General features: G+C 39.1%; 2 protein-coding genes across 3 annotated transcripts; one reads left to right on the top strand and one right to left on the bottom strand.

Annotated features, from left to right (window-relative positions):
* Nucleotides 1-4,299: 4,299 nt before the first annotated feature.
* Nucleotides 4,300-11,947, bottom strand: LOC133458150 (mitochondrial coenzyme A transporter SLC25A42-like). Of its 2 annotated transcripts, XM_061737742.1 has the most exons (8): nucleotides 11,594-11,947; nucleotides 10,800-10,955; nucleotides 9,375-9,486; nucleotides 9,176-9,201; nucleotides 8,552-8,718; nucleotides 6,830-6,946; nucleotides 5,702-5,853; nucleotides 4,300-5,584 (listed from the first exon to the last, which is right to left on the bottom strand). In XM_061737742.1, exons 2-8 carry the CDS (start codon nucleotides 10,881-10,883, stop codon nucleotides 5,259-5,261), a joined length of 984 nt encoding a protein of 327 aa, XP_061593726.1. In that variant the 5' UTR covers nucleotides 10,884-10,955; nucleotides 11,594-11,947; the 3' UTR covers nucleotides 4,300-5,258. The 2 variants fall into 2 exon arrangements, with proteins under 2 accessions (XP_061593726.1, XP_061593725.1); XM_061737741.1 differs by lacking the exon at nucleotides 11,594-11,947 and having other exon boundaries at nucleotides 10,800-11,117.
* A 2,010-nt stretch (nucleotides 11,948-13,957) lies between these two features.
* Nucleotides 13,958-26,473, top strand: LOC133458149 (MAU2 chromatid cohesion factor homolog). The gene is made up of 18 exons (XM_061737740.1): nucleotides 13,958-14,218; nucleotides 14,628-14,711; nucleotides 15,533-15,628; nucleotides 15,844-15,938; nucleotides 16,842-16,869; nucleotides 17,070-17,225; nucleotides 17,366-17,512; nucleotides 17,830-17,920; nucleotides 18,034-18,137; nucleotides 18,341-18,418; nucleotides 18,933-18,998; nucleotides 19,185-19,268; nucleotides 20,693-20,742; nucleotides 20,860-20,937; nucleotides 21,019-21,130; nucleotides 23,420-23,510; nucleotides 23,676-23,803; nucleotides 24,829-26,473. The coding sequence occupies exons 1-18, from the start codon at nucleotides 13,985-13,987 to the stop codon at nucleotides 24,901-24,903; spliced, it is 1,797 nt and encodes a 598-aa protein (XP_061593724.1). The 5' UTR covers nucleotides 13,958-13,984; the 3' UTR covers nucleotides 24,904-26,473.
* The last annotated feature ends 239 nt before the right edge of the window (nucleotides 26,474-26,712 follow it).

The raw sequence follows: 26,712 nt of genomic DNA, 5'->3' as shown, positions 1-26,712 counted from the left end.
AAAATGAGCAAAATAGTTTGTGGAAATGAACTTAAATGTGAGAAAAAGCCACTGTGTTTTTGTAATTTTAGTTGACTGAAATACGATAGATTAGACGGTTAGACTGATACGATAGAACACATGCAACTTTATTCAACGTCTCTGAATTTAAATGTTATTACAAATTCAAAGATTTCAGCTCTGGGAAATGTGCTGTGAAACAAGAGGGTTATGATTAATGTTTATTGATAATTTTGGGTTTACTAAATATGTTGTTTTTTTTTACAATTCTTTTAAGCTGCAGCTTCAACACCTGTGTGTGTGTGTGTGTGTGTGTGTGTGTGTGTGTGTGTGTGTGTGTGTGTGTGTGTGTGTGTGTGTGTGTGTGTGTGTGTGTGTGTGTGTGTGTGTGTGCGTGCATGTGCACACGGGGCTTCCCTGAACTTGGTGGTCCTCCTGCAGTCTCTGCTCTCAGCACCCACAGAGGAGCAAGTTGAAAGTTTGTCATGTGGGATCAGGACATGGGTTAGTGGGGGAGGCGGGCAGGAGAGGGAGGGAGTGGGTGGACTGCATTAAAAAAGTCCAAGAACTTGGATCTTAGTTGGCCATGCTAACTGCAGCGACGCCTTTGAATGTGGACAGAGGGAGCAGAAGGTTCACAGGACCCCGGCCTTTCTCATGCAAAGTCTGTCAGAGGCTTCTCCTTTGGCTGTCCACCCACCACACACCCACCCTCCCAAGACGCCGCTCCCGCACAAGAAATACATACATATTTTTAAATGGGCACACAATCACTGAAAGCAAAGCGGGGTGCCTCTTTCTTATTAGAGGCCTGAACAAGAAGGTTACACGGACAAACAAACCACCAGGATTGCTGACATCAAAAGTTCACGATTTAATCACTGCAGACAATGAAATGCACCGTATTTCAACCACAAATGCTTTTATAGAACATTAAGAAGCAATCCCTTCATGTTAGCACTCCTTTCAGACTGTAAAAGGGTATAAAAGGAAAGAAAGGTTGCAGCCTATATCATAATAACTAAAGTATTTTATTTGAAAGAAAAAGCATATATGTTTTTACATTAATGCTCATGCTTAAAGTCCTGTGATCCTGGAAACACCTCGAAAATCAGTGACATAAAATCAGCCTTATTTCCTGGCTGAATAATGTCACGTTCCAAGCAACACAACTTTTTATTTTATTTTATTTTGGCATCTCTATTAAATCAGTCGCATCCTTATTCTCGCCTGCTGGCTTGAGCTGCACCTCTCATCTGTTTCACCTCATCCAGAGTTTGGAGGAAGCTACAATTCATTTGGTGTTAAAGTCTGTTTAAATGCCAAGTGGGGAAAATGTCATCTGCAGCACCTTCGTATTTATTCCCCTTACTGCAAACGCCACATGCAAATGAAGGTGTTTACCGCCTGCAGGCTTGAAAGTGTGAAAAGAGGGAGGCCTGCTGTAACAAGCGCATGTATGCGTTCAGTTTCCAATATTTATGCGCACGTTTCACAAATGAGGATAGAAAGAGTCTCCATTTGTTCGTGTGTGTGTGTGTGTGTGTGTGTGTGTGTGTGTGTGTGTGTGTGTGTGTGTGTGTGTGTGTGTGTGTGTGTGCCCTCTCCTCTGTGCTTGGAGCCTGCGTTTGATTGAGCGAAGGCCAGCTCAGCCTGAACACTCCCTCTAATGGAAGAGAGGAGCCCAGCAGCCCAGTAATGCACTGACCTCAGAGCTTTTACAACACTGCCAGCTGATAAGTGGCAATATGCTGGATCTTATAAAATTAACAAGACGGAGCAGTGGGGAGAGGGAGTGTAGAGAGTTTCAGCATGAGGGGGTGACAATCCTACAGTCTTGTAAATATCACTAAGTATACACGGGTGGCTTTACAGCATTTACATTTTACAGTAACTGCACCATGATTGGCAATTGTTTCAACCGTTTCATATTTTTCCTTTCTTTTACTTTATTTTTCAAGAGGTATTTTACACAGAAGTGCTTACAAGCCCTTTTATGTTAGATAAAACATTTTTCAAGGCATTTTAATACCACTGAATTTATTAAAACTTCCTTGGGGACACTGATGGAGAGCAGGCACTGAGTGGAGAATCACACTGAGTGTGAACATGTTTGTTTTTAATCAAAGGCCATATGCCTACTTAAGTCAAATAGCGCCCATATGCGATTACGTCATCAGCAGTGCTTTCGGTAAGCAGGGCCTCCACTGGACTGACCGCGTTTATATGAGATAAACTGATATCACCACATCAGTCACTGTTTTAACATTTTTAAACCTGATCGAGCTCTGTGACTGATTTTACTCCCGGGCTCCTCTCCCTGTAACCTCCTCACCTTTGTCACACCTCACGAGGCTGTGCTCCAGTGCACCAAAAAGGTAGATTTTAGTGTCCTCTTTAGAGGATTTATTGTGCATTTGTGTGTACATGTGGACCGCTATTGTCTACTCTCACTCCAGCAGAGGCTTGGAAGTGAATAATTCATGCGAGATTTGAATACATGCAAATAGCCCTCTCTCCTCTCCTGGCACGGATCCAGGTTACCTATGGCAACAGCGCCTTCAAGGAGCCTCTTTCCACCCCTCCTCCTCCTTCTCATCATCCTTCTGCCTCTCTCAGGCACCCGCCCTCAGCCCGTATTACCCACCCACTCGCATTGTTTCGACTGTTGCAACACCAGGCTGGGCGGTTGCACACCGTAGGGTGGCAGGGTATCCCATAATTCACAGTCAAGGTCACAAAGGTAGCGAGGATGGTGAGACAGAGGGTGGGCATGGACGCTCCATCATGAGCTGGGAAGTTCAGGAGAAGACACGCCGCTGCTGCCGAAGCTGTTTCGGGCGGTGAATAAGGCCATCATCAATGCGACAGACTTGGCACACACACTCTTGTGTGATTCAGATGTGCTGAGGCTCATGCTCACTAGCTGGTGCACTAAAATAGGACAAGACAAGGAAAACACACTAAACACTATTGGGTAACACTTACCTGCTGCTTGTTTGAACAGATTTGTAATAGAAACTGAGATGAGAATAATTTATTTTAAAATACCTATAAACATAGTTTAATATAAAAATATTATATAATAATAATAATAAAACTTTATTTGTATAGCACATTTCATACAAGAATTGTAGCTCAAAGTGCTTTACATCAATAATAAGGCTAGCAGCAAGTGCAGTTTAAATAAAGGGAAAGGTATAAAATAACAATCAACATCATATCAGATCCTAGCGTTCTAATAGGTTACTTAGTTACCATAATCTCGTTACAAACACACATTAATACACATATTACACATATTAATATTACACATATTAATAAAACAAATAAGAAGCATAGGGCCATGTTTTATTCTTTATTTGTTTTTATTTTAATTTCCAGATCTCTGTGGGCACCTTACTCTTGTATAATCAAAGTTGACCCCCAGCTCGCCCCCAGGGGAGAATCGACTGTAACAAAATAAGATACATTTTAATCAACCATGTAGTACCAAACAGCACATGAAAGAAAGATCACAACTTTGATACTTTCCTTCATCTTACTTCTCAGTGACTTGTCCCTCATCATGTTCAAACCACAAAAAGTGCATCTAATAAATACAATTTATAAATAATTTATGCAACATTACAGTTTGTAATTTACCCTTGTGTCATATATTGATACTTTGATTTCAGCACATTTATCTCTGGTACAGAACAGTGCCTTTAAAATAGGAATGAAACTCAGGATATTATTGATGCCAAGTCAGCCTTAAAGAAAGACAAAACAAAGACAATGATATGAAAAGCGTCTCTTTGAATAAAAGGCAGGTCAAGTTCAGGCCATGAGGTGAACAGACCCAAACAAGCTGCATGAAGGTCCAGCAGGGCCCTGCAGGAGCTGCTCCATGCCGCCATCTAGTGGAGGAAAGCGGGACAGCTGACGCTGAACCGACGGACGCAGTGTTGTTATCTCATGATCATCTGCTGTTTGATATTCTCGCCTGATCTGTTTCTTTTCTAATTCTCTCTCTCTTCTGATCTATGTTTTAACCTCCGTAAAAAATGGCACTATTAAAATTATTCTAAAATTTAAAACTGGAAATTATGCTAATAATATGATGCAATTAACCAAATAGCGGGTTTTTTTATTTTATTTTAATTTTTTAAAACAACCCACACAGCAATTAATGACTACAACCACTTCCATTTCAGTTCTAATGTCACATTTTAGATGCTCTTTCATCCTACGGAGAGTGCCAGTATTTCTCCTGTCACTCAGCCCCCTCAAGTGGACAAAAGGACTCACTACTCGAGCTTGTTAATGGAAACTTTATTGCAAAGCCAAACCATCAACTGACATCTTTGGACAAACTTTACCTTTGAGGTGCAAACTGTTGGAAAAATTTTTAATTTCTCCTAATTTCACATGAAAATCATGAGTGAGTTAAACAATGCTGTACAAGCAGGTGACAGCAATGTGAGAATCCGTACAACAATGTGAGCACAGGTTAAAAAAAAGAAAAAGACATCTCAATATGTACATAAAACAAACCCTGAAATATATTTTTATATATTGATTTATTCATCATAAACTTAAGTCCAACTTATCAAACATTATAAGTACTATAATTTTACCGCGCTAGAGCGCTGGATGGACGGTGAAACCGTGCAGTCCTGCTGACATGATCACCAACCCACAAATATTCACTCTCTCAACTTGAACCACATTGGCACGATCATGAAACCTAAATATTGCATTAATCACCCTTTAGTTACACATTATCTGCTGAAAAGAAAACACAATTATAAGAAAAAAAAAAGCTAACTAAAGTTTCTCTTCAGTTTAAAATGATTAAAAAAAGACCGTCTCTGTTGATGTGATAAAGTGAAACGATAAAGTGCTAGGATTAAAAACGTTTCCCTTTGCCATCATTTTAGCCTTCCTGATGCTGGGATGATTTCATGAGAGTTGATTGCTTAAACTGCAATGTAAAACCACTTCTTCTGTTGTATCCTCACTCCCTATGACAGTAAACACTAACCGTTTATTAGCAGAGAAAGAAAGAAGTTTGTGGTTGTGTTTCCATGAGTACAACAGACCTTCTGTCCGCTCACCCTCCTCTCTCACAACGTGAAGGGTCAGGACTGTGCAGGGGGACAGTCCTGCACAGCGCTAAGGCTTGTTACTACCTTGTAGCACCCCCCCCCCACTCCTCCTCCTTTGTGCCAGGCTCATCAACGCTTCTCGTTTCCCCCCTCGGGCTCCCACCTGAATCAGTGAATAAAAAAACCCATCTGATGCAGCTTCATCATGAGGTCGTGCGTGATATCAAATGTGGTGAAGCTAATCCCCACTGCGATGGGCCCTTTGACCCAGTTCATGCTCAGGCCTTTGTACAGCCCACGTATGAGTCCTTCCTGCGATGCAATGTGACGCATTGTCCCTAGAATCGTCACGTAAGATGAGCCGGTTACGCCGGCTGTTTGCATGCGCCGTCGAACAATGTCCAGCGGGTACGAAGCAGACTGTCCGATCAGGCCCGCACAAGCACCGAACACCAAGCGCTCGTAAGGGTAAGGCTGTGATCGCTTCGTCTTCTCTACAGTGAGACAGATAATGGGAGAAATGGTAAATAGGGCAAAGACATTAAGCATTTCAAATGTTGACTCAAGTGAACCAAAGTCTGACAGGAAAAGAAGAAGAGTGGGGTCTTTACCTGCGTGTAGTTTTTTGAGGGTCTCATAAGTGAAGAATGTGATCCCTGCATATGGGATGACACCCAGGATGGTGGGGGTGAAGCCTCTGTAAAGTGTTTTCACACCTTCCTCTTGGGAGATGCGCACAAAGACATGCATGATATTACTGTACCTGTCGGAGGAAACGCAGTACTGGTTAGACGTTATGAAGCTGCGAACAGTCAGCGCATGGACAAAGACGGCCTGAGGCCGTCCTGCAGTATCTGGTAACAGGTCATTAGATCCTCACAATAGATCCTTTGAGCCCTGAAGGTTTGTAGGGTCTTTGGGCATTACACTTGCTTCCCATCAAATGTCATCAGATTGGCATCTTGGGGGTTTGAGGCCAGTGGAACTTGTAGTATGTATGAGTTTTACTGGAGTTTCTATTCGGTCTGTACAATAATTTTTGGTGAATATTGCTTTGTAATTGCTGCCTTGTGCACTGTGTGAAGTATTTAAGAGTTGTTTTTTTTAAACTGTTGTAACTTGTCAGGTCGGAGTCCAAGACCAATTTCACTGAGGAGAAAATAAGGTGGGCGGTTTAATACTGTACCGCATGAAGGGTTGGAGAGCTAACATGTGTGAGAGCGGTCCCTCAGTTAAGATACCATGATTATATTTTGAACTTAAGTTTTGTTTTTTTGCATTTGGAAAAAGTTGGGAAAAACACCTGTGCGTCACTAAAGAAAGTGCTGCATCAACACAAACAGTCAATGTCATGTCTGAGAATAAAATGTCAAATTAATATTCTATTGCACTGCTCAGAACATTTCAGTCACCTAATGGGGATGTAAATAAAAGATAAATCCCTTTAAAACTATGCCAGGTGTGTCTTCAAGTAAGATTCTCAAACAGTGTTTCCAGTGTTTCCAGCCTCACCGGCCATGTGACCAGCTGTTATGACTAACACCTCAAGTCTTTTGTCCTGGGACTTAAAAGCTACAACGGGAACCCTTCAGTCAGTAAGAGCTGTCTATGTCTATGACTGTTTATGACAATCAAACAGAAAACCTGCTCCAAAATCAGGGTCACCATTCCGGTTTTTGATCTTGCAAACCTCCCAGATATGGAGCTGCTTTGCAAAGTAATCCCAACGAGACGCTTACGTTTCTCTGGCGGTGACAGCCATCCGGGCGCGGACCGTGTCCAGAGGGTAAGTGAGCATGGCTGCTGTCGTACCGGCCAGGGAGCCGGCCAGCAGACGCGGGAACGGAGGCAGAGCTCTGAAACAGACAGGACAATAGTCTTTAGGAAGCTACATTCAAGAAGGAAACTCTTTTTATGGCATTTATAAAAACAGCAGATATGCCAGTAGCATTTAAATATTCCCTTTGATGCTGAACCACATATATAAATGTATAAGTAAAGAAAGAAAGAGAGAAATGCGAACATCAGGATAACATACTCACACTGACAAAACTAATAGTGGAGATGTTTAGCAGGTTTGTTACATTTTCCCAGCAACAACTTTACGGGCCAGCAGCACACTTAATCAATTAGGGGAGGTTTAAATCCTTATGTGGTGTTAGAAAATAAAGGTTTCAGCAAAGACAAAGTGTATATGAACTGAGAGGAAGCTGTATGTTCACAAAAACAAAGAACAGAACGGATGTCAAACATAGATGTTTTTCAGTTTATGGGCTTAATCTGTGGAATGATTTGGAAATGGAAATTAACACAGTACAGTACATACCAAATATTTAAAAAATTATTGAAGAACAAGATGCTCATTAAGTATGATCATATTGTATGAGTGTTTGAACTTAAATAGATAATTGGTCTATGCAGTATACTGAATGTGTTCAATATACAAAAAGTATATGAAATGTTTTTCTTTTAATTGATTTACTGCTCTGTATCGGTATGTGTAGGAACTGACAGATATTGATTATAAAAGGGCAGGCGTAATTAGCTAAGCTTCAGCCCACACCTTTTCGGTCTTGTTTTGTGTATATTTTTTGGTCTAATGCAATATTAGCATTAACTTAATGTTTTTTTGTTGTTTTATTTTCTTTTGTATTTGAATTCTTATTTTGGAAATGACTGAGATAAACAGACAAACAACAAAACAAACAAGAAAATAAAAGGCATGTGACCACTTAAACCAGGGGTGTCCAAAGTCGGTCCCCGAGGGCCGGTGTCCTGCATGTTTTAGTTGTTTCCCTGCATCAACACACCTGTTCTAATTAACGGTCGTCACCACCTTGTCATCAAAGTCTGGATAGTTCTGTGGATGACCAAGCTCCTTGTTTCACGGTTTAATAAAAAAAGGGACACATCTAAAACATGCAGGACACCGGCCCTCGAGGACCGACTTTGGACACCCCTGACTTAAACCTATCTACCCTGTGATTGCAGTTCAAGGCTACTTTAATCTCAACTGCTCTGTCATAAAAAGAATAAATCACACCAGCCACTCCAAGTCTGAGAGTGGTCTGTTTTAACAAAAGTCGATGCAATTTCCTCAACAACGCAGGACATTTATCAAGCTCGACACACTGATTTTGTTAATATAAACCTCATTTAAGGCCCTTTTTTTGTTTGTAGGTTATTTAGTAAAATAAAGGATTTTACCAGGTAAAAGTTTGAGAACAAATTCTCATGAACAAACAACACCTGGTCCCATGCAGTCAGAAAATCTGTCTGGGCCTGACTGTAGATCGCCTGAAGTTATGCTTGTGGGGACGCTGTGAACCAGAACTGGAATGTTGCAGTTTAGACATCATGATGTTAAATTCCAGCTGAGTTAGCCACCTGGTTGCGCATCTGGGCCTGCAGTTTCAGCTATTTCAGAGACTAAAAGACACACATTTGTACTCTTTACTCACTTTCCCTGGAAGCCGTAGTAGCCCCCCAGCAGCCTTTTGTATTGGTCGTGAGAGCAGAACTGGATGGCGGCGTAGGGCATGACCCTCACCATGGTGGCCGAGTTCCCCCTCCACAGACCGAGCAGCCCATCCTTCACGTACGTAGCATAGATGACCCTGAAGGCCTCCTGAACGCAGCAAACAGAAAGGCCCGTTATGTTTTTGACATTTTAAATCAGCTTATCATAGTTGAGTATGTTCGAATGACATAATCAAGAGTAATAATCCATAAACCTCTTAGGTCTGAATGACTGTACAGATCTGTGCGTTAAGGCACGTACAAACATGACACAGCACAATTCATCCAGATACAGACAACATCATTTTAACATTGATGCAGTAAATAATTGTACAATATATTTAAAAGAAGTTTATTTATTAAAGATAGTGTACCAGAGTGTGATAAATTTTCTCTTTTTTCCAGTTTAATTAGAAATGCAGAGAATATTTTGGTATGTTTAAGGATTAAAGGTTCAGTAGGGATTTAGCAGTTGTATTCTTAAATGTCGTGTTAATCACTGCACCCCCGGATCAAGCTGTGCAAAAGTACAACTTATCTTTCCTGGGAGAGGCGGATAAACTCACCTTAGCTGAAAATCTCTTTGAGGACACTGTAAAACAACAACAGACATGGTCAACCTCGGGTTAAACAAGACGCTCTCCTAAATAGGTTAAAGCTCAAATAAAAAACTCTGGTACAAACAAAACCTGTGGGCATATTAATAATTGTGTCTATTTTCCATCCATATATGGGAGGAAATTTGTGATGCAGAGGGCTTCTTACCTTGGAAAATGATTTTGGTGCGATCTAGAGGTGCTATGACTGTTTTTGCCACAGCTCCAGCGAACGCACCACACAGCAGAGAATCCACAGGACTCAGTCTGGGCAGCAGGTCCTGTTTGAAAACATTTGTTTTCCCACGTTATTGACACTAACATGACCTAATATGTCACAACCTCATATTGGCTACTTTTTAAAGTCATCACGGGAAGAAGGAAAAAAAATTGTGGGTTTTATCCATTACCTCTGCTTACAGAGAAGCACAATCTTCATAAATGTCACATGCTTATCTGCGCAAAAGCTCTCACGATTATCAGTCAGCAAGAATTACGGCAACAAAATAGTTAATATACACGTGGCTTAGTGCCTCTGACTCAGGATCACAGGAGATAACACTGCCGTGCCCTTCAATGAAGGCGAGCGGTTTATGCGACTAGTGGAGCATTTCTGCAGTTATAGATAAAAAATCCATAATGACAGATTATAGATTGTTTGGCATGCAAACAAGCACATTTCACACACTCAGAATGATGGTTTTTATTCATCTTACTGACACCTTGAACCGTATATACATAAACACAGTCAGAGAAGACACATGACATGAACCTGAAGACCGATGAAAATCTACCACAATCCCACGTATTCAATCCAGTCTAAAGAATGTCCTTGAAAAAGGAGGCCAGTTTTGGAATGGCGAGTATCTCCCTGCTATTTACAGAAGTGTCCCCGAAGAGCCATGTCATTGTGTTTACAGTCAGCTGTACTGGCTGTTGCAAAAACACCACCACCATAAAGCTATATAGAGTCTGAGACGCACAGTGTTTTTTTAATGATTTGTCTTAATGCTAAAGGAGATGCAGTGTCCTTCTTCTGCACAGGTTGGCACAATATCTTGAGTTATGTTTGAAACGTATGACACGTGATACAGGGATACCGTGTCTTTTCATAGCAGCTGGTTTTAGAGGAGCTTGGCCTCTCACACCACCTCATTCTAACACTTTTGCTATTATTAGCTCATATGGGGCCCATATATAAGTGTTGGCTGGGTGTTTGTTACCATCTTTCTGTTTTTTCCTTCTTACCCAAGCCTTATTTATAGTTGACTTTGAACCCAACTCCAATTTCTGCACAAACATGAATTTGCATATATAGAAAAATAAAGCTTTATATTAAATTACATATTAAATAAAGATTAATATTTTTGTTTATAAATCATTCTCCGTCTCTCCTTTTGTTATTTAATACACCATGATGCAGACATATGCATCAAACCACCAATTAAAAGCTTCCTCTGTTGTACAAAAGAGAAAAAGAACATTAAAAAGAAAAGAAAAAGGAAAAATATGCAAACAATCTGCAATGGCCCACCCATACGGAGCAAATGTGCCCACACAAGTTTGCATGCAGGTGTGTTGATAGAAGGCTCACCTTTGCTTGGCTGGATGGTGGCAGGGTCAGCACAGCTGTCTGGGCCACTGGCAGGTTCTGGTGGTCGTGCACACGGTGGGCCATGTGTGCCCTTCAGAGATTACCAAAGCTGTCGGACAAAAGCGCTCTCATTCGAGACAATAGCCCACTGCAGCACTGGAAATAAAGAAATGAGAAATAAAACACGTGTATGGTCTCTTGAATTAACTGTGTGTTTACAAGCACATTGCAGCTGTCGCAGTGCCGGGGATGTGTATTATCTCCAGTACGTGACAGCTCTCACGCCCATGTCCCTGCACAAGCTCTGCTTGTAAACAGGGGGTTGCGTTGGGCTGATTTATGGTCCCGCGTTACACCAACGCAGAGCCCCTAGTGTAAGGTACGCGGCGACGCAAAACCCTACGGCGTAGGCTCTGCGTCGATTTAACGCAGAACCATAATTCAGGCTTTACACTGACTCAATTCAATTTATTCAATTATTTCCTAGCACACAAACAAACACACTCCTAACGCCACGAATATAATCACTTTTGTAAGGTGTCAATGGCATAAAAACTACTGCAGGCAATGAATGGCTTAATGACAATAAATAAACAGTGATTTAAAAAAAAAAATGAATACATAAAAACATAATTTCTACTTTTATTGAACCCCTTTGTGTGAAATAATTAGTTGCCGCATTGCCTTCGCTGGTGCTTCGAAAGCACCCCGTGTTTACAAATCGTCGACGTGCAAAATCGGTCACCAGTCGAGCCTTGCAGCAGCTTCTTCAGTCATTTATTTTCTAACTTTACCTTCACACTTCTCCCTGCGCGTTGTTCAGGTTTCTGCCAAAGAGGCGTCTCAAGCGTGTTGTGTCTGTATAAACGACGCCTTCGAGGGCAGCACACTACTCGGAGCTGTCCCTGCTGCAGCTCAGAAGATTATTATGGATTCTCCAGGGGCCTGTACTACGAAGCGGGATTTGGGGTTAGCGAGGTAACTTCAGGTTTAACCCTGGGTTTTCAGGACTACGACGGTGGTTCACTTCTTAGCGGGGCACATCGCCATGGTAACTTATGCTGAACCGCTAACCTGCTCCGGAGCAGGTTATGTTCGAGATACAGATCGCCGGGTGTAAAAGCACCGCCCACTGACCAATCAGCTCTCTTGGAAAATGACATGCCCTTTCGAAGAGAATCCAAGTGGAGCTTGGTGCGCGGATCGTGAGAGGATCCCTCCGAAGAGAACGCGTATTCAGGGACCACCAAAACCCCTTTGCTTTCCCTGATGAGTACCTGTATGAACGATCCAAAAAAAAAGGAAAAAAAGAAAAAAGAGGTGGAGGAGAAAATAAAAAATAAATCAATCAATGAATAAATAAAACAAATCATCACCCAAAATCCGATGTACAGTCAATCCAAAACTAATACCAATTAAATAAATAAATCAAGAAGAAATGAAAAAGAAGATGCATTTGTAAGGGGATAGCAAAAAAGGGATTTTCAATTTCGTCCCTCGAACATTCTGAGAAGTCACTTTAAAATACTAAATACCCCCCTCCTGAAAAAATAAAAAATTAAATAAAATAAATAAAAAAACCCAATTCTTTGGTACAGCATCAGCACAAGTTATCGGTCAACAACAATAGTTATAGAACCAATATATACAGACTGTCTCAGAAAATTAGAATATTGTGATTTTCTGTAATGCAAACACAAAAACAAAAAAAATGTCATGCATTCTGGATTCATTACAAATCAACTGAAATATTGCAAGCCTTTTATTATTTTAATATTGCTGATCATGGTTTACAGTTTAAGATTAAGATTCCCAGAATATTCAAATATATGTTTATATCCCTATGAATTTACACATTTATACAGTCAGCGATCTTTTGCCAGCTGTCTTTCCTGCATTTTGCAGCTGCAACTGTGTTGCTTTTTGCCTGTATTATATGCCTATACTCATCATATTTCCGTAAAATTATTGTTTGCTCTTCGCTACTGAAATAAGCGGCTCTGACAGCGGACTTCTCCATGCTTGCGATTGGTCATGCGCTGAAAACACGGCCCCTTTTATGTGCACGCGCTCATATCCAGATTGGAGAAACCTGGGTTGATATACCGAGTTGATAACCACCGTCGTGTGACCGCTTAGCGTGATTGCAATTGTCCCGCTTAGTGAATCTGGATAAGGAAAAGATATCCTGGATATGTTGAACTTGCTTCGTAGTACAGGCCCCAGGTCTTGCCAGAAACTAGGACACCATAAATCCACTGTTTTGGACTACAACTCCCAAGAGTTGATCGCGTTATTGGGCTAAAGCCTCGCGACATTATGAACGACATTGGGTTGCCAGGTGTAATTCAACGTATTTATCACGGATTTTGTTTTTGTACAGAATGTACTTTTTTGCACTCTTATTTTTTTTTATTCAAAATTAAAATTAGAACTTGAGATGGTGGATATTTGTACTTGATGAATTAATAAAATACCTAATTCAACTTTAATTAATTGATAAAAATGAGTCATCATTATATTCCAACATCCTGGAAAAAAAAAATTTCTTTCTTATTATATGAGTTCTCCTGGAATGTATACCATATTTTCCTGTTTTGTCAGTGTTTTTTTGTGAATTTAGTTCTTATATGCTCTATAATGTCATTCAACATGTATTCGGTGAAGCTAACATTCCTTAACATTTACAATATAAACTAAATACAAAGAACTTGTATATTAAGGGTTAAGAAATAATAACGGTTTAATCAATTTCCGTTTGGGGATTAATAAAGTATTTTGAATTGAATGAATAAAGATAAAAACAACTGCAAATAAAACAAGTGGTGTGATTAACTAGAAATTATTCAAGAAAAAAAGAATGTTGTTTAATTGAATGTTGGATGAAAGAAAGAAAGAAAGAAAGAAAGAAAGAAAGAAAGAAAGAAAGAAAGAAAGAAAGAAAGAAAGAAAGAAAGAAAGAAAGAAAGAAAGAAAGAAAGAAGGAAAGAAAGAAAGAAAGAAAGAAAGAAAGAAAGAAAGAAAGAAAGAAAGAAAGAAAGAAAGAAAGAAAGAAAGAAAGAATAATGTTGTTGAATTGAATGCTGGATGAAAGAAAGAAAGAGAGAAAACTGCTGCTTCAGCAGCGAACCTGGCAACCCGCGGGTCTGGCCGCAGCGCTGAAAAACTTGTTGTTGTCTGGGAAAATGGCGTCAAACGTAGAGGCCCCAGAGCGCTGGTACCTCGCCCTTCTCGGCTTTGCGGAGCATTTCCGAACCTCCAGTCCGCCCAAAATCCGTCTGTGTGTGCACTGTCTCCAGGCGGTGTTCCAGTTCAAGCCCCCGCAGAGGATCGAGGCTCGCACACACCTGCAGCTGGGCTCGGTGCTGTACCACCACACCAAGAACAGCGAGCTGGCCCGCACCCACCTGGAGAAGGCGGTGAGGGCTCCGCGCTAGGAAACACCGGGGATGCGGCGGAGAAGCGGCCGGCTGCAGGCCGCGGCCGGCACAAACAGCAGACGGCGGGAGTTTTCACATTACTGCTCATTCGGGAGGGTTCAATGTGTAGAGGAGTTAAAGTGCGGGGTTTATTGAACATGTAATTGATTAAACCCCGGTCCCGTCTGCAGCTCGTTTCTCCGCCGCCGAAGCTCCTGTAGCCTGATTTATGGTTCCGCGTTAAATCGACGCAGAGCCTACGCCGCAGGGTACGGCGTACGTTGCGCGTCGCTGCGTAACCTCCACCGTAGGTTCTGCGTTGGTGTAACGCGGAACCATAAATCAACATTAAGAATAAATACGCCAGATAACCGTAAATGTAACATTTTGTGTCTGTTTTTTTCCACAGTGGTTTATATCGCAACAACTTCCTCAATTTGAAGATGTCAAATTTGAAGCTGCCAGCATTTTGTCAGAACTTTTCTGCCAACAGGTAAGCCGTGGTAATTAAGGGGAACGTAATTTAGATAGTGGGGAGCAAAAGTAAAAGCGACACTTGTTTATATCTTCAGGACTAGGGTTGCCAACCGTCCCTTGAAAAACGGAATCGTCCCGTATTTATAAACTAAAGTACGTCCCGTATTGAGCTGAAAAGGGACGTACTTTGTCCCGTATTACTGTGAGAGTCAAAAAATAGTCATAAAATGCCAATGGAAAAGTGCATTGAGCTGTTGATTTCATAAGTTATTTTTTTCTGTTTTACTACAAATGTAGCTACAGTCATGGCCTTAAGTCACAAATATGTTTACAAGTTTTCTACAGACTTTCTGTTTGCACGTTTGTTATTGCACTAAAAATGTGCACTATTACAGAATGGATGTTCTGCTTTCTTTCTATTGTTTTATATTTATTTATACAATTTTAAGTTAAGCAGGACAGGTTTCTGTTTAAGAAAGATACTTATTTTATTCAGTTCAATTTGCTATTTTGTATTAAAGTGAATTGCTGGATAATAATTTGTTTTCCATGTGTTCATGGCATTCATAAATATACATCTAATTCAATTCGGGTTTGAGTCAAATAGTTAAAAAATCGTTTCACTCACAAAAAAGGGGCTAAAAAAATTCACCATGCCAGGAAAGGTGAAGGCAATCGGTCGGCCGGTGCGGCCGATAAGGTGTCCCTTATTTATTTTTCAGGGAGTTGGCAACCCTATTCAAGACAAGATCATGCAATTGTATAATCCGTGCATTTCATGCGTCTATACTGTGTTATCTATTTTTGGCTATTAACTCCATTTGAATACATTTTCAGAATTTGGTGGACTCTGCGAAGCCCCTGCTGCGGAAAGCCATCCAGATTTCACAACAAACACCGTACTGGCACTGCAGACTGCTGTTCCAGTTGGCGGTATGTGTTCATGCACAGGTTGGATCAGATGTTTGTCCGACAATGTTGAGACTGAAGTAGGAATAGATTAACTGGTGCTGCCCTCAACTCTGGTGGTTGATCTCTGTATTCTTATCTCATAGTTTAACCTACTCTGCGTACATCTGTGCAACCCAGCGTTTCTCTCAAAATGTCAACAGATGACTAAGTGGTGATTGCAGTTTTATCTGTTTCAGCAACTTCATACACTGGAGAAAGACTTGGTGTCAGCATGTGACCTCCTGGGTGTCGGAGCCGAGTATGCTCGAGTTGTAGGCTCAGAATATACTTGGTAAATATCATGCTTTCTAATGTTTGTTATATATTTGTGGCTTTTAACAAAATACCACGATTATGTGTTATTTATGCATATCAATCTGGAGAGTATAGGCTAATGATGGCAGATTTCAACATTAAGATTGAATGGGTTCCTGTGGTGTGGTTGAGGGAAGAATTTAACTATCATGGGAACTGTTGAAATTTCAGGGGGGCAAGTTAGTTTGTGCCTACATGTAATTACTGGTATTCCTCAGATAAACTGTTGTTGAGCTCTGGAAACATAATTTATGTTTGTGAGAGGTTTATTGTAGTGTGTAACAGGAATTACCACACAATGTTAATAGATGTGCAGTCTGAAAAATATATTCAGAAACCCACTCACTTTTTTTTTTTTTTTTTTTTTTTTACTATCCACAAACGCAAAATCTATGATCATTGATCTGCTCTGAAAATGTAACTAGCATATCTTTAATATGAGAAAGATCTAATTCATTTAGGGCTTCATATGTGGAGAAAAGTATCAGAAAGACAGCAGGCCAGGAATCTTGTTTTGTAGTGTGAGTTAAAGGACAAATCCTGGACATATCTATGTTTCCTTACAGTAGTACTTCACGCCAGCAACATGAAACCATGTTGACTAACAGCATTGTTAAAAAGCAAGTTTCTGAAGAGTTGACGTTTTTATTAATGTTTGTTAAACTGTTACATTTAATATGACCTCATGGATGACTATAATTTGGTGACTGTTACGATATATGGAGATTAATTTCTAAAACCTTTTACTGATGAAAAGAACGTTTTTTCCATTGCTGAGTACTTTTTTTTTATTGTTACATCTGTCTTGAGATCAGTTTTATCTGTTTGTTGCAATTTATTATGGAATTACTGACTTGTTCCCCTTTGTTTTTTTGTTTAGGGCTTTGTTTCTTCTTAGTAAAGGAATGGTGAGTCATCTTTTTGATTTTGCTCTCCATGCAGTTTCATTACAGTAGTCGAAATGGTGACACGGCTTGATTCATGTCATCAAATTGTTACATCAGAATATTCTTTTTAATCAAATTTGTGTTTTATATTCATGAGCATCAGTTGTATTACTAATTTATAAACATTTTAATTAAGTTTTTACTTTTTTTACCCTTTTTAGTTGCTGCTAATGGAGAGGAAGCTCGGTGAAGTGCATCCTCTACTCACACTGTGTGGAACAATAGTGGAAAACTGGCAGGGAAACCCAATCCAGAAGGAGTCTCTCCGGGTCTTCTTCCTGGTACTACAGGTCACACACTACCTGGATGCTGGACAGGTAGGCAATACTCTTAAGAAGGGTTAAGGAATTTGTTGATCAGCATGCATTCATTCTTCATTTTTTGGAATATAAGTGGCATGACATTGCAAAAGGAAACATGTGATTGTTCATTGTTCACAATGTTCATGTCTCTCCAGGTGAAGAGTGTAAAGCCGTGTCTGAAGCAGCTACAGCAGTGTATCCAGACCATCTCCACACTCCACGATGATGAGATTCTGCCCAGCAACCCAGCTGACCTTTTTCATTGGCTGCCCAAGGAGCATATGTGTGTCCTCGTATATTTGGTAATGCAGATATATATTTTTTTTCTTTCCTGTGTCTCTTGGAAACAAAATCTCCTGTAATTCAAAACTTTCCTAATTCAAAACTTTCCAAATAACCAGACCTGGATTGTGATCAGAGTTTAAAAAAATTGAATTATGTTTAATAGTTTGGTTAGCTGTCACAGTTGAAGCACTGACCATCAGTTACACTTCACTGATGGTCTCGTTGCATTATATCTGAATTTGATAAGGGGAAAAAGAAACATGCTGTGTGGGAGAAGGTAGTTTTTTATTTATTTTTTCTTCTTGTTAACTGTAGGTTTTTCTCCTTTTTATAGGTAACAGTCATGCACTCCATGCAAGCAGGCTACCTGGAAAAAGCCCAGAAATATACCGACAAGGCTCTCATGCAACTAGAGAAATTAAAAAGTGAGTTTAAAGTATTGCAAAATAGAGAACTTCATGAAATGGAGCGTTGCTTATCAAAATGTACAATAAGTTGCACAACATAATACGTGGATGTTTTTTATCTTGTGTTGTAGTGTTGGACTGCAGCCCCATCCTTTCTACCTTTCAAGTCATTCTGCTGGAGCACATTATCATGTGCCGACTCGTCACAGGTCACAAGGCCACGGCATTACAAGAGGTACATTGTTTCTGTTAACATGACCTCATGGTATTCTCCTGAGTTTTGTTCTTTTCCATAATGTGGAGCCACAATAAAGGAAACGGTTCATCCAAGATTATCACTTTTGAATGCTCAGTGTTAGGTCTTGCGTGAAAGAAGCTGGTTTGCAAGAATTTGAAAGTGAGCAGCTCTTCTTATTCAATTTCTTTTCCTCTGTCCAGATCTCACAGGTTTGTCAACTGTGCCAACAATCTCCCAGGTTATTCACTAACCATGCTGCGCAGCTACACACACTATTGGTGAGCATTTTAACCAATGCTTTTTTTCCCAAATATATCTGTTTGTACTTGCTTGATGACTTTCACTTTTAACATGGCAGACTGTCGTAGGCACTTGAAGGAGACGCACACAGTAGCAGCAGGTCATAGTTTGCCTTAATATCTACTTTTCAGAGAACTCTTAACATATCACATTATTAAACCAAGAACAGTGCGACCTACTCCACAGTTTAGCTGACTATTGTTTATTATAACACTAACACACAGAACCTGTGGCACATGAGTAATAAGATTTATATATATATGATGTTAAAGATGGATACCAGGTGAATGTTGAAACTTTGAACAAGTAGTTTAAACACCATCCATTAAAAATACAGAAAAAAAGCTTCAAATAATAATAACAACAAGGCCCTGGCACAATTAACATTATATTTTCTAAAAAAAAAAAAAAAGTGTCCATCAAAAGGCCATTTTAAACATTTAAATATATCAGATTTATGGACAAATGTATTTTTTTGTGTGTTCCTTCCAGGGTCTGTACTGTATCTCAGTAAACTGTATGGATAATGCAGAGGCACAGTTTACTACAGCCTTGCGGGTAAGCAGTTTTTTCCTCTCCACTGTCTGTGTATTATTACTCATCGTTTAATTCATTGCATTATTGTGCAAGGCTATATGTGACTATTTTAGTCTCAACTGCTCTCAAGTAAGAATTTCTGTTGCAGTTTTTATTTAGCTATCTATTGGCATCTTAATCACATACACATTTCTGTTTGTGTTCTAGCTCACCACACACCAGGAGCTGTGGACATACATTGTAACCAACTTGGCTAGTGTGTACATAAGGGAAGGAAACAGACACCAGGAGGTAAGCTTGGTCTTTTTTTGTTTTCTTTTTCTTTTTATGCAGCAAGTCAAATTGAATGAAACATCTTTCTAATAGGTTTAGTTTTATTATCTCACACTTGTTTACTGAAAGTCACAGCTTTATTAATATATTGATATTTTGTTGGAGGAGTACACTCACCGGCCACTTTATCAGGTTCACCTTGCTAGTACCGGGTTGGACCCCTTTTGCCTTCAGAACTGTCTTAATCCTTCATGGCATAGATTTAACAAGGTCCTGGAAACAGTCCTCAGAGAGTTTGGTCCATATTGACATGATAGCGTCAGGCAGTTGCTTCACATTTGTCGGCTGCACATCCATGATGCGAATCTCCCGTTCTACACCATCCCAAAGCTGCTCTATTGGATTGAGATCTGGTGACTGTGGAGGTTGTTTGAGTAGTGAACTCATTATCATGTTCAACAAACCAGTCTGACATGATTCGCGCTTTATGACATGGCGTGTTATCCTGCTGGAAGTAGCCATCAGAAGATGGTTACACTGTGGTCATAAAGGGATGGACATGGTCAGCAGCAATACTCAGGTAGGCTGTGGCATTAACACGATGCTCAGTTGGTACTAATGGGTCCAAAATGTGCCAGGAAAATATCCCCCACACCATTACACCAACACCACCAGCCTGAACCGTTGATAAAAGGCAGGATGAGTCCATGCTTTCATGTTGTTGACGCCAAATACTGAACCTACCATCCGAATGTCGCAGTAGAAATCGAGATTAATCAGACCAGGCAACGTTTTCCATCTTCTGTTGTCTAATTTTGGTCGAACCTGTGCGAATTGTAGCCTCAGTTTCTTGTTCTTAGCCAACAGGAGTGGCACCCTGCATGATATTCTGCTGCTGTAGCCCATGTGCCTCAAGGTTCAACGTGTTCACGTTCAGAGATGCTGTTCTGCATACCTATCAGCTCCAACCAGTCTGGCCATCCTTCTCTGACCTCTGCCATCAACAAGGCATTTGCGCCCACAGAACTGCCGCTTACTGGAAATTTTTCCCATTTTCGGACCATTCTCTGTAAACTCTAGAGATGATTAGAAATGTATAAGTTATCAAGCACTTTGACAGGTTTACTTAATGAAGTGGCCGGTGAGTGTATGTCAGTGAATGAGGAAAAAAATCCCATCATGTAAAGTACAGTTTGATTTAAGGGAAAGATAATGGTGCTGTAACATGATTTCACCAGTAGAGGGAAGCAGCTAGCTTTTTTATAAATGCGTTATGTTTGACCCAAAATTGCAGTTCAAAAAGCAAACTTATTTGATCTTTTATCTGCTTTCCATCATTTAAGAATTTTGCTAACAGACCAACTTGAGCTACACTAATAAAAAAATCATGAATATTTTGTGTAAGGGTAAACTTGCCTCTTTTTTTTTTATTTATTCTCTAGCTGTACAGCCTCCTGGAGAGAATAAACCCCGACCATAACTTCCCAGTCAGGTAAGATTTTATTTTTCCTTATCACAATCTATACATGTAATATGGGATTATAGTTCAGCAAAGTGGTCTGTACACATCCTGAAAATGTACAATCCTTTTGTTTGCTTTTAATTGCAGCTCTCACTGCCTCCGTGCAGCAGCTTTCTACATCAGGGGACTCCTGTCTTTCTTTCAGGGACGCTACAACGAGGCAAAGTACGACATATTAGAGTTTTTTTGATGCAAACCTATCCACAGAGTCACCTTGTGCTGATACTACTACTTTGTGTTCTGCAGACGTTTCCTAAGGGAAACCCTGAAGATGTCGAACGCAGAGGATCTGAACAGACTAACTGCCTGCTCTCTGGTTCTCCTGGGCCACATTTTCTACGTACTGGGAAATCATAGAGTAAGACTTTACACTTGTCAAGCAAGACTCATGCTCAATTGTCATCTTTCTTCTGTCTATAAAATTACCATCCAGTGATTTTAAAATGTCTTAATAGTAAACTAGGTTGTGTGAAGTCAGGTTTATTATCCAGCCAGGCAATGAAGCTTAATTTGGCAAATAGAGAAATGCATATTATGCAGCATCTTAAATTTTATTGAGGCAAAATGTGATTTTAAAACTGAAGGATGGACACAGTTTCCTACAGTGAGTAATTGTTCTTTTCACACCAAATGCAACACTAAGAAAGGGGCAGGGCATCGAGCAAAGTGGGTGGAGTTTAGAAAACTTAAAGTTAGATGTTGCATCTGTCCTGAGATTGTTTTTTTTTGTTTTGTTGTTTAAGAATAGTACATCTTTATTACTATTATTTATAAATACAAGCATCACCACTTAACAATCTGTCTGACATGCATCACAACTGCTGCACTAAAGTGTTGTTGGGACGGCAACACTCGCCTCATTTCTATTAGTTATGCAGGCATTTGTCAAAGTTCACTTAGATCTTTAAATTGTTTATCAGTAGCTGCAGTGTATTGGTACATATTTGATATTTAGAGACCCGAGGAGACTTCAGTACAGCTTTGAACCATTAAACTTTCAATCTACAGCTTGCGACTTTGAAAAGGGTCAGTAGATTTTACCGTCATCTGCAGCTTTCATATGGAGAAGACGGATTCATTTTGAAAGGATTAGGTTATATATTCCTGTTTTGTTGTGTACAGTTTGCTTAGCAGTCATTTAGAAACTTAATGTCGTCTTAACTGTTTTTAAAAAAAATATTTTTTATGTCTTTATTTCATTTTGTGAACCCCACTTGCCTCATTTCTCCCTCGTAACAAAAAAATGTATTCCAGTTAGGACTGGCAACCCTCTTTTGATATAATTTTCACTTTTATTCTCACCCTCTAAAGTTAATCAAAGCAAATAAGAGGAAACTTGAAAGCGTTTGATCGTAGAGATTTGAGTATTTCCTGATTTCATCACCAACATTAGTCCATTGGAGTGCAACACACACACACACACAACTAGTGTGTGTGTGTGAGAGAGAGTGAGTCACACAGATATCTGTGTTGTATTATAGAGACTATTCAGTAACGTATGAAATCTACGCTTGGGTGAGTTTTTTCCTCCTGAGTTTTTTTTTAAATTATTATTATTCCTATCATGTGCCTTAAAAATGGTTGAGTCTTTCAGTTTCATAGCTATTGATCATTCCTGACAGAAAAGCAGGATTAATTTGCACTTGACAGTAAATCACAATCCCTACTTTGCCACACCTCAGTCTCTGAGTCGTCACAGAGTAACAATTACATTTCTGTTTGGTCAGTATTTTGTAATAGTCATTTTTGATCACACAATCAATCAAAACATGTCTCATTTCTATATTTGTTTTTGTGATCAAATTTTTATTTCTTTTTTTCCTTTTTCTGAAAAAACAACATGGTCCAATACATAACAACAACAAATGAATAGATAAATGTAATGACAAAAAAAACAAATGCAAAACAAAAAAAAAATTCATTTCTATATTTTGAGGTCATTTGGGCCATATCACTTTATTAAAGGAACACACTATGATAAAGTTTTCAGGAGTAAATTAATATTTTACTGAATCATAAAATTTCTATTTTCATTGTACAAACATGACAAAAATATTGTTTCCAAAATCAGGAATTCATATTTTTTTGAACACACCGTTTGGTTGATGATGATAAATTAATTATTTGAATTGTTTTTGTGTCCCGGGAGTTTTGGCTTTTATTTAATGTTTTCCCCTCAAATGCACTGCAGCATTTAGCCCTCATGGCTATTTAAAGGATCAGTTCAATCAGTTTATTAAAACTGCCAATTTTCTTAAACCTCTCGCAGTACCTCTTGTGCACCCGTATCCCTGATATTTTAGGCACTGAAAATTTGATTGCTATAAACCTTGCATATTGCATGAATATTTAAAATTGTTGGTGTTTGTACTCTCAACACTGCTGCAGTTCTTGCAAGTTCTTCAGTACCTAAAATGTGCAGCAACACACTGCTTTATTTGTAATTTGTGTGAATTTAGGATTGAAGAGTGCCATTTAATACTCCTAATATTTGAATGAATGCTTGACTTTTATCTGCAGGACTGTGAAAAATGGCATGCGTTTACTGTTATAGAATGCCTTTTTAAATTATTGATTATATGTATTACAGGGCCAGTATTTGCTCCAATGTGCCACAAATCACTATAGAGTGTATTTTTCTCTCCAGGAAAGTAACAACATGGTTGTGCCTGCCATGCAGCTGGCCAGTAAGATCCCTGACATGTCGGTTCAGCTCTGGTCTTCAGCACTGTTGAAAGGTACAGAAGGACCTTTTCCCTTACCCTCGTGAAACATCATTTATGTTTTCTTGACATTTCTGTTGAGCAACTGAGTGAAAGTAAATGCTTTACAAATGCTGTATTGTGGGTTAACCTTGTCTTGCTCTGTGTCTGAATGTTTCTGATGATGCGTTCTACTTGCAGACTTGAACAAGGCTCTTGGGAACAACATGGATGCTCATGAAGCCGCACAGATGCACCAGAACTTCTCTCAGCAGCTACTGCAGGACCACATCGCTGCCTGTAGCCTCCCTGAGCATAACCTCATCAGTGTATGTGAAACAGCTTTGAGAGAATCTCTTAATCACATTGTCATTTCCTTCCATTACCATCATATTTCCTCAACAAAAATCAAGAAAAAAAATCCTTCTTTTATGTAATCAGTTTGATTAAAATAATAATGCCAGTCCCAAGCTCAGATAAATGGTGAGAGTTGAGTCCGGAAGGACATCCAACATAAAAACAAAATCACTCAGTTAAGCAGGATTATCTGGTCTAGCGACCCCTGCAAAGGCAAAAAGATAAAAGGGAAAAAATTATATTTTAACATTTTGTTGTTCTAGAGTAGGCATCTGTCAAAGTGACATAATTTAATCCTGTAATAGTGCTGTATAAAGACAGGATGTATCCAGTTAAATTAAGAATGGATTTTCATTTAATGCAGTACACCAAATGTTAAGTATGTAGTAAGTTACAGCGTAATATTTTAATTTCTATGCTTCATTTCACCAGCCATGGCTCTTATTCTTTATTGTAAGGAGATCAGTTTCTTTTCAAATGAAGCAAAGGTGGATTTATTTTCTTTATGTTTCCCATCTACTTGTAGTATGTATACACATGGAACAACACCGATAATACAAAGGCGACAGTTAGTTTTATAAAAATGTGTTGAGACATGTGACATGCATGTGCTGTCTTTACACTTTCCCATCAGATTGGTTGTCTTAATCTGTTTTCATTCACATAAATGTTCAAAATGTAGTGATTCTACTGTCAAGCCCAGTAGTTAGCCCAGTGTTTTCCACAGTATCAGATTATACTTTGGGTCATTGGGGGTCTTTGAATTAATAGTTTGCCAGTTGACAGTTTTACCTGTTATTTTTAATTAGAAACGAACTATATGGACCAATTTTCCTATATCTCCTTTATCATAACCTGCTATGAGGTCACCTATACTTTTGAAGCAAAGAGGAGTAGCTTGAACAACGGTCATAAGAAAGTGGGTCTATGTAATCTTCCTGTGAGAAAGATTTGAGGTAACATGACCGTACTTACGCTGTCCATGTCTGTTTTACAGTGGACGGACGGCCCCCCTCCTGTCCAGATCCAAGCCCAGAACGGTCCGACCACCAGCCTTGCAAGCCTGCTATGAGGAATGTCCTGGTGCATGTGATTGTAGTTGGTAAATTATCACAAGCAGCAGTTTGATGCCTAACAACCTGCTATTAAGACCACTGTAGCTTGAAAGGATTTTAACAAATGATGGATACGACCTTGACTTCATTTGCTTCTTAATATTTGTTCCTGATTGTCTAATATTACTTCTTTTTTTTTTTAAGTTGTAAAACAATTACAGCTGCTGTGTACGTCTATTTAACACTCTGATGTGGACAATTATAGGGCACAAGAGCAGAATTGGACTGTTGAATAAAAGAGTGAAGGACATTAGGCAATGTTTAAAAGGGCTTCATTGCCTCAGACATAGGGAACCTTCTCTACGTTTGCTGGGATTTTTTTTTCCATTTGTTGGAAAACAGCAGGTTAGTTGGGGCAGTAAAGATATGTAGAAGAAATTAATTTATTCATGTTGCTATTTTTGTAACTGTTGATAAATATTTTACATCTTGCCTTTTTCGTATGGACGCTGTTTTTCTTTCCCATGCATGGATGTTACTGATGCAACTCCCTGTACATTCGTTTTTCAACTGAGTTGCTAACAATAAATTCTCCAATTTTTTGCACAAAATCCATGGTAGGAAAAATACAGTCCTCATGCAATTTTATTTTCACAGAACAATTCAAAAGTTTCAATTTACAATTTAAACAATGTATTCTGTTGTGCAGAAACAAAAGGATTAAAATACTTGTTGAATTTCTATAACTTGATGGCCAATTCCCCTTAAACACACACATGCACACATTTCACTGTTTTTTTTTTTTGTTTTTGTTTTTTTTGTTTTGTTGCTTTGTGTGTTCCATAATAAAATTAAAAGAAAAAAAAACATTTTCCAGATTACATGTAGACTTTCAGTTTTCTTCTGTTGGGAAAAAAAAGAATTTATTTTATTTTGTTATATTTGAATTTGTCTCTATAGTTCTACTAAATGATCTCTTCACAGTATGTATAGATTTGCCACTTTTTGAACCTTTATTGTACAGTGACATTTTATAAATCAAATTTAGAAAAGTGTGATATGTATTTTAGCAATCCTATGTAGGTATCTCAATGCTTGGTATTTAAAGCACTGTAAGGACACAGTTGAAGCTTGAGTACTGGCCATATTTTATCTAATGCCTATGTTTTTAATTCTTACATTGTTTTCAATAATTTTCCAATAAAAAAATAGATTGAAAGGTATGAATGTACCTCTCAGTCTGTAGGCATGACACTCACTGGGTTGTGTGGGGTTTATTATCAAGTGAATCTGGGTCTTGTGTGTGTTGAAGATGGGCTGTGCTAATCATAGTGACTGGACATGCACTGTGTTCAAATGAGCCTGCAAATACTAGGAAACTGGGCCTTTCTTTCCGACGCCTCAGGACGTGGGGTACAGTAATTAGTGAAAGCTATGGCAGTGACATTGGTAGTGTTGGCTGTGCTTTATAAGTGCCATTCTGATAGGGACTGATTTAAATGCTTTTTAACAACACTGAATTTATGCTGACATCATAATGGCTCCCTAATCTAATACAGTTACTTGAAATGAAAATTTACTTTTTTTTTAATAAATTGATTAAAAGTTAAATGTCCATATAAACAGGAACGACTCGGCTGGATGTTGTTTTTCAGATATAATTGATCCTATGATGAAATCAAACCGTTTTAATTTCATTAAGTGTTCCTAGCATTTGACTCTGATTCTTGTGTGTGATAAACAAAACATGTCCCTCCTTGTAAAAAGTTAACCAAGAACAAGAAATGCAGTGTTGTGGCAATAATAAAAATATTTTGACTAACTGC

This window comes from Cololabis saira, chromosome 13, assembly GCF_033807715.1.
Source record: "Cololabis saira isolate AMF1-May2022 chromosome 13, fColSai1.1, whole genome shotgun sequence".
Classification (NCBI taxonomy): domain Eukaryota; kingdom Metazoa; phylum Chordata; class Actinopteri; order Beloniformes; family Belonidae; genus Cololabis; species Cololabis saira.
This window is presented reverse-complemented; position numbering and strand designations above follow the sequence as displayed.

Coding starts and splice junctions, on each gene's coding strand:
- LOC133458150 (XM_061737742.1), bottom strand. CDS start 10,883: ATGGCCCACCGTGTGCACGACCACCAGAACCTGCCAGTGGCCCAGACA. Junction 8,719..9,175: donor CAAAGAGATTTTCAGCTAAG/GTGAGTTTATCC, acceptor TGCTGCGTTCAG/GAGGCCTTCAGGGTCATCTA. Junction 6,947..8,551: donor TACTACGGCTTCCAGGGAAA/GTGAGTAAAGAG, acceptor TGTCTGTTTCAG/AGCTCTGCCTCCGTTCCCGC.
- LOC133458149 (XM_061737740.1), top strand. CDS start 13,985: ATGGCGTCAAACGTAGAGGCCCCAGAGCGCTGGTACCTCGCCCTTCTC. Junction 18,138..18,340: donor AGGCCACGGCATTACAAGAG/GTACATTGTTTC, acceptor TCCTCTGTCCAG/ATCTCACAGGTTTGTCAACT. Junction 20,938..21,018: donor GGACGCTACAACGAGGCAAA/GTACGACATATT, acceptor TGTGTTCTGCAG/ACGTTTCCTAAGGGAAACCC.